This window comes from Elephantulus edwardii, unplaced genomic scaffold, assembly GCF_000299155.1.
Source record: "Elephantulus edwardii isolate Elephantulus edwardi_28Jun2011 unplaced genomic scaffold, EleEdw1.0 scaffold00007, whole genome shotgun sequence".
NCBI lineage: Eukaryota > Metazoa > Chordata > Mammalia > Macroscelidea > Macroscelididae > Elephantulus > Elephantulus edwardii.
In genome coordinates, this window is record NW_006399757.1 from 25,667,252 (window position 1) to 25,675,137 (window position 7,886).

Consider the following 7,886-nt stretch of genomic DNA (forward strand, 5'->3'; position numbering starts at 1 on the left):
TTCTGGAGTACATTCCATGTCCATTAGAGGAGAGTGTATATTATTAGATGGTGTGTTCTAGGTATGTCTACAAGACTCATTTGGTTAAGTATATTGTTTTCGTTTTTTGCATCTTGGGTGATTTTCCAGTTTTGTCCCTCAAAAGTGTATTGAACAACAATAACAATAGAACAGAAAAAAATGTATTGAAATATTTTACTATGAAGTTGAGGGCGTACTAGGTCTGAGCCACAGTGTTCATCAGTTAGGTGTAGAAGAGCAGGGGAATATGTGTATGGTTAGATAACATGCTGTCTATTGTTGGGCGGGAGAAAGAAAAAGGAAAAAAAAAGTTAATTTTAAAAAACCACAGTGTACATGAGAGTGATCATTTGAAATAATTCTGACTGTAGCAATGTGTGATATGGAGTGTACATGAATGATACACAATGCATACAACTTTTGTATGCAAACCAGTATAAAATATAAATAAATTGGGGGGTTAATCATAGGGTTACACAATTTAATGGATTTGGGGAGGTGAAGAAAATGGGAAAGATCCAGTGTGAAAAGCAATATATTTGAACTTTGTAAATATAAATCAGTATAAAATAAACAAAAAAATTGGGGAAAAACATAACAGCAAAATACATGTTATTTCCCCCAAACCCCAAAATCAGATATGAAGAATACAGAAGGATGGAGAATCAGAAGGACAGAAAGGAGGAAAATACTTCCCTCAGCAAATAAAGAGAATCCCGAAAGACAGCAAGGCAAAGGAGAAAGCTAGAGAATAACAGAAAGAGGACATAAAGACAAATACACACACCCCCAACCGCACACACATGCAAGCAACAGTTCTGTAAAATGATGGGAAATAAAGACTAACAAACGGAGGGCTCTTGGAAGGAAGTGAGCTGGTCACCTCGTGCGCATCTTGCTGTTGTTGAAGGCAGGCAAGACAGCTTGTCTGCCATAGCAACTTGGTTTTGGAGTGCTCAGTCAGGTCAGAGTCTGTGCTTGACTAAAAAGTGGCTGAGGACCTAAAATGGGCACCGTATCAGCACCTCTTCTGGTCTAGGCGATGTCAAGGGGCAGGACACCCAGCCTGGAGTGAGTTTCTGAAAACCACACGGGAGCCTGTGGCAGTGTGCTTGGGTAAGTTTAGTGTGTTTGCTAGTCTCAGGAAGATGGCATGCAGTCAGGGTACCAAGTAAGAGGTGTCTAGAATCAAGAGACAGTTGGCCATTCTTAGATGTGTAAGAAGTGACATGTTCCATGGTGGTTGTACAGCTCCGTATGTGACTGACGAGATATACACAAAGGTGTCCAGTGAGAGACAAGGACTTTAGCCAGAGATGGTGCCCTCACCTCTGCAGGCTGGCTGCAGGCCAAGCATGGTGCAGTTGGTTTGTTCCTTAGTGGAATCTTGAGTATAGAGTTAGGTACACTTTCTAGCATCAACTACAAAATGGCACGAGTTTGGCCTCAGCTGGAGTTCTGCCAATCACTTGGTTGCAATGAGTGAGGCATGGAGTCACTCTCATAAAGTCCTGGATGGTATGGGGAACAAGTTGGGATATTTCAGCTTTCTAGTCAGCAGCAGCTGCGGGTATGGACACCTTGGTAGTCCTGGGTTTCCACACTGACTATTTAACTGCCACAAACATAAAAATGGCCGCTGGGTGCTGTTTATAATTCTGTTCTCAGTCTGACTTCTTATTCAGTGTTTTCATTCAGTTTCTTCCTTTGCTCAGTGTTTGAACTACTTCTCTAGCTTTTTAGAGTTTTAAATAAATTGTATCTCTTTTATTTTCTGGTGATTTAGTTGAGAAGGATTTGGACTGCCATCTACCTAGTTAGCATCTTACCCAGAAATCCAACCTGGGACATTTTAGTGTTTTTTGATGTTTTGTTTTACAATTTTATCTACTCTATCCATGACCAGTTTTGTGATCCCTTGTAGAGTGGTCAGAAATGAGAACCAGGGGTCATCTACTTCTTTTGGTATCAGGATTGTGAAAGTTGACACTCATGTTCACTATTCCTTTGGGCTAATTGCTTCTATTTAGCTTTCATTTTTCTCCCTCTTTTTTGTTCTGGTGAGTAAGAGACCAATAGTAGGTCTTACTTAAGATACTGAAAGACTTTAAAACTTTTAAATTTATAACCTTAATTCAGTTGCTTTTATTTTTGTTATAAAGTCCAAGTAAAGTTCCTTCCAGATAATTTTTTGTTTTCATTTCTGATTATTCTAAGTACTATTTATATATTCTCAAGTATAAGGATCCAGTAGACTTTTTATATCTCTTGGTCTAATACAATTAATGAGCACTTTATTAAATAGATATGTATCTCTCTGCAGGATTTGTCAACCTCTTTAGAAATACTCTATGGACAAGCCAAAGAAGGCATAAACTCTGAAGAAATACTTGAGAAATTCTATAAATGGAAATGTGGTAAAAGAGAGGAGTTCACCAATATTAGAAATGAGACACAGGCTTCTCTACAACATCTTGTAAGATGGTTCCATAACATGTCAAAGGTAATAAGAGATGCTGTTGGTATTTGTAGCTTAAATCAGGAACTGTGTTCCTTTTTAATGTCCCAACTGTAAAATGTAATTTAATTCTTTTCTTTGCGAGGAAGAGAAAATGATAGTGTAAGAGAAAAGTAGAGAAGAGAGTAAGTATATATATACACATATATATATATATATACACACACACACACACACACACACGTACGTTTAGATGGAGGAGTGAAGGATTTCCAGTCTATGTACAATGGTTATGTTAACAACTTTAATCAGGATATAATTGTTGTACAATGCCATTATAATTTGTAAGTGTACTGTATCTTTTCCAAGTATAGTGTATAGTGTGTGGAGAGAAGAGTATGTCTGTATACATGTGCTGTACAACTACAGCAGAATAGAGCTTTTGTCTTTATTTTGGTTTCTGGGTGTTTTTTTTTAGCAAGAAATTGTTTCTGTATTCAGGGACTAACTGTTGCTGTTAAGTGTTGTCACATTGACTCTGACTCAGCAACTCTATCCCATCTTCCCAATCTCTGCTGTGTGTAAAGCCATTGTTAGCGTCACTCTGTTAGTCTAACTCATTAAAGGTATTCCGCTCTTTTCACTTACTGCACTTTTTCAAGCACGATAGCTGTTTCCAAGTATGGGAGACAAAGTCAATAGTTCTTGTTTCTAAGAAGCACTCTCTGGCTACACTTCTTCCAAGACAGCTGCTTTGTTCTTTTGGCAGTCCATAGTATATTCAGTAATCTTCACCAGTGTCACTAATCATGCTTCAAAAAAGAATTCAGTTCTTTAGCAATACATAAGTGTTTCCAGTGTTTGCTATTCTAAAGATAATCTCAAGTAAATGGGAAACATTAACCTCAAGTTGGTATAATGTACTTAAAAAGATATTTTGGATATCATTCTTTTTGGGTCTTATTATCAGTAAAGATAATAATAATTTTCTGGAATGCATGGGAGCATTCATGTGGTTGTATATAATATATTCAGGACCACAGCTTAATTTTGACCTAATTGTATGACTCTTTACTCTTCTACCTGCTTTATAATTTACTCAGAAAAGATAAAACAATTATGATGTCGCCTATCTCTTTGTTAAATGATTGCCAGGTAAACATTTGGTTTTTTTTAAAGCCCAATTGTTAGCTATTTCTAGTCATTTTAATTTTTGTAGTGTTCTTTTTAAAAATTATTTTTACATTAATCTTATTTACAAAGTTTGAATACATTGTTTTTCACAAAAGATCCTACCCATTTTCTTCACCTAACCTACCTAATATGGATTGAGGCTCAATGTCAAGAAGACAAAGATTCTCACCACTGGGCCAGTTGGCAGCATCAGGATGGATGGTGAAGAGATTGAGATTGTTAACAGCTTTAGTTTGGTTGTCTCCACAGTCAGCACTCTTGGCACCAGCAGCCAGGAAATTAAAAGACGTATTGCCATGGGAAAATCTACTGTTGGGGACCTCTCCAAAGTACGGAAAAGCACTGGTATCTCTCTGGAGACTAAGGTGCATCTGATACAGGCCATGGTCTTTGTAATCACTTGTTATGCATCAGAGAGTTGGACAGTAACTAGGGAGGATAGAGGGAGATTTGATGCCTTTGAGCTGTGGTGCTGGAGAAGAGTGTTGAGTGTACTATGGACTGCTAGGAAAACGAACAGATTCATCCTGGAACGGGTTAAACCAGGCAGCTCCCTGGAGGCAAGGATTCTGAGGCTCCATCTAACATGCTTTGGACATGTTGTAAGGAGGGACCGGTCCTTGGAGAAGGACATCATGCTTGGTAGGGTGGAGGGACAGCGCAGGAGGGGAGGGCCCTCTATGAGGTGTATTGATTCAGTGACTGGGGTAATCGGGATGGGTGTATTGGAGACAGATTGGCACAGGACAGAGCAGAGTTTAGGGCTGTTGTACTTAGGGTTGCTATGAGTCACAAGCAACGGCATATAACAACCTACCCATCAAATTGTGCAACCTTATGATTAACACCCTACCCCCACCTTGGATCCTCATACTCATTCTACCATAATAGTTTTATATAGTGCTTTCCTTATGGGACTGAGTTAGTTCACCCAGAAACATGTTCTCCAGTCTCTCCCAAGTTAGGTGGTAATTTACAAAATAATTGCTCATGCGTAGTATTCCAGTGTATGAATGTACCACAGGTTCTTAATACGTTCGTTTGTGGTTGGATATCTGGGCTGTTTCAGTGTTCTTACAGTGGTGAATAATGCTGCTGTGAACGTTGGTGTAGAGTGTTCTTTTCAACACATTAATATAACAAAGTTAATTCTTGTGTTACTAACCATAAATAAAGTTCTATCAGGTAGGTTATTTAGATGTGGCCTACATTTCCTTTTTATTTCCATTGCAATTTCCATAATCTTTATCTCAGTAATCACAACACTGAATCTCTGAAATCAGTGACTTCTTGTGATTATCATATTCTAAATGTTGTATTTGGGTCTCTGATTTTAAGTAACTCGGGTGGTATACTGTGCAGTGTGTTGAACTGTTGACTTGGTCAGTAATTGAGTCCACCAGCTGCTCCATGGAAGAAAGAGAGACATTTTCCTTCCATAAAAATTACTGTCCTTGGTGTTGATTGTGGATCCAAGTAAAATAAAATCTTTGACAACTTCAGTATTTTCTCAGTTTAAAATGATATTCTTTGTCCGGTTGTGGAAATTATTTGGTTTTTGTAAGATGAGATGTGGTCAAATCTAAAAACTCTATGGTTCTCATTTAGCAGCTAAAAGTGCTTCAGGTTTTCTTTGTTTCAGCAAATAAGGCTCAGTTACAGGTAGGTGTATTGCAGCTTGTTACCTTCAGTGGTTGCATATAATTCGATCATTATGTAGTAGAGATGGTGATTTTGAGTGAACCTGAATTTTTGTTTAAATCATCTTATATCCTTCAAAATGTAGTTCTTCTCATGGTTTTCTTTCTGCCATACAGGTTTACTCTACAATTTTTTTTTAATGTACAAAAAGATGAAAAACATTATCCACTCAATGGCAGTGGGTTGGGTTTTTTCTTACTAGCATTTTATTCTAAAGTGTTTTGTTACTAACAATACAGAAGCAAGGTTTAGAAGAGGCTGTGGCACTAAGGATATCATTGCAAATGTCTGATGGATCTTGGCTGAAAGTAGAGTACAAGAAGAATGTCTTACCTGTTTCATTGATAAGTAAAGGCATTTGACTGTGTGGGTTACAACTAATCATGGCTAACCTTGAGAAGAATAGGAATCCCAGAACACCTGATTGAGCTCATGTGAAACCTATACTTGGATCAAGAGGCATTTGTCAGAACAGAGCACAGAAACACTGAATGATTCAAGATCAGGAAAGGAGTGTGTCAGGGATATGTCTCCATATTTTTTTAGTCAACATACGAAAGATATCAAGTACTTGGTTCTTTGAGGAGGAGTATGTCATCAGGGTTAGAGGAAGACTCATCAACAACCTGCAGTATGCTGATAACACAACCCTGCTTGCTGAAATTGAAGAGGGGAAGCTTTTGCTACAGTCAAGGACTGTAGTCTGCAATAAGGATTGAAGCTCAGTATCAAGAAAACAAAGATTCTATTTTTTCCTTTTAAAAAAATTTATTATTAATTTTGATGAAATTTTAGAGACTTTGGATTTCCATTCATTCATTGTTGCACTTTTCTCCCTGCCCACTTTTCCACCCAAGTACACTCTTCTCTTTGAAAAATAAAAGAAAAATTCTTTCATTGTTTAAAGTCTGTCCCCCCAGGTCTACTCCCTTATGCAGCCTTCGTTCTGCACTCCTGTCATGACAGTAATACCTAATCACATATCCCCTTTAAACAGTTTTCTCCCTCATCTGTTTCAATGCAGTAAATATTATTTATCTTTCTCAGTTCCCCCCTACTCTGATGCCAGTCCTGTTTTACAACAGTGGCACTATGCAGTATTTGTCCTTTTGTAACTGAGATATTTCACTCAGCATAATGTCTTCCAGGGTCACCCATTTTGAATAAAATTTCATGAGTTCCTTATTTTTCAATGCAGTGTAGTATTCCATTGTGTGAGGATACCACAGCTTCTCTATCCATTTGTTTGTTGATGGGCACTTAGGTTGTTTCCAACTCCTTGCTTGTCGTGAACAAATCCATGATAAGCATGGGTGCATATATCTGCTTGGGTGGCAGTTATAGTTTCTTTGGGGTATATTCCCAGTAATGAAATTGCTGGGTCAAATGGTATCTCTGTTTGCAACTTCTTGAGAAAGCTCAATAACCGCCTTCCACAGTGGTTGCACCATTTTACACTTCCACAAACAGTGAATAAGGATTCTAGTGTCTCCACAGCCTCACCAGCATTTGTTGCTTGCTGTTGTTACTGGGGTGAGATGATATCTCATAGTTGTTTTGAATTGCATCTCTCTTAGAGCTAGGGATTTTGTACATTGGTTCATGTGTTTGTTGGCCATCTCAGTGTCTTCTTTGGTGAAGTGTTCTTATCCTGTGGCCATTTTTCAAATGGGTTGTTTACCTTTATCTTGTTGTGGCGCTCAAGTATTTTATAAATTCTAGATATAAGTCCCTTATCTGACATGTCATTAACAAATACTTTTTCCCAGTCTGTGGCTTCCCTTTTTACCCTTTTGAAGTTTTTGGATGTGCATAGGGATTTGATTCTTAGAATGTCCCATTCATCTATTTAATCTCCTGATTTTAGATTTTTCAGGATGCTTGGAAGACTGTTTATGTTGTGGATCAGGACTTGTAGAATTCTTCCAGTTTTTCTTTAATGAAGTTTGTAGTCTTGGTTTTAATCCTAGGTCCGTGATCCACCTAGAGTTTTTGTGTATGGAGTGAGGTGTGGATCTCACTTGAGTCGTCTTCTGCAGATAGTTTACCAAGTTTGCCAACATTTGTTAAAAAGGCTGTAGTTTCCCCACTTAACTGATTTCATCTCCTTGTCAAAAATCAGTTGACCGTAGGTAGATGGGTTGATTTCCGGGTTCTCAATTCTATTCCATTGATCTGTATGTCTGTCATTGTACCAGTACCATGCTGAAAACAAAGATTCTTGATATTGACATTATCAAACTGGAGATTGATGTTCTTACCACTCGGCCAATTGGCAGCATCTTGGTAAATGGAGAAGAGATTGAGATTAAGAATTTCAGCTTGCTTGATTCCACAGTCAATACTCTTGGCACCAGCAGCCAGAAAATCAAAAGACAAATTGTATCAGGAAAATCTGCCATCATGAACTTCTCCAGAGTATTAAAGAACATTGATGTCTGTCAAGAAACTAAGGTATGTCTGATCCAGGCCATGGTCTTCACAGTTACTTGTTATGCGTGAGAGAGCTGGA

General features: G+C 38.1%; 1 protein-coding gene and 1 pseudogene across 1 annotated transcript in view; one reads left to right on the forward strand and one right to left on the reverse strand.

The window, feature by feature from the left end:
- The window catches only part of LOC102869782, a 2,446-nt pseudogene extending 1,068 nt beyond the window's left edge, over positions 1–1,378 (reverse strand).
- STK31 (serine/threonine kinase 31) overlaps positions 1–7,886 on the forward strand; it is a 123,024-nt gene that overhangs the window by 67,906 nt on the left and 47,232 nt on the right. The window contains 1 exon segment of the mRNA XM_006880302.1: positions 2,345–2,524. Within this exon segment, the coding sequence (XP_006880364.1) occupies positions 2,345–2,524 (180 nt within the window).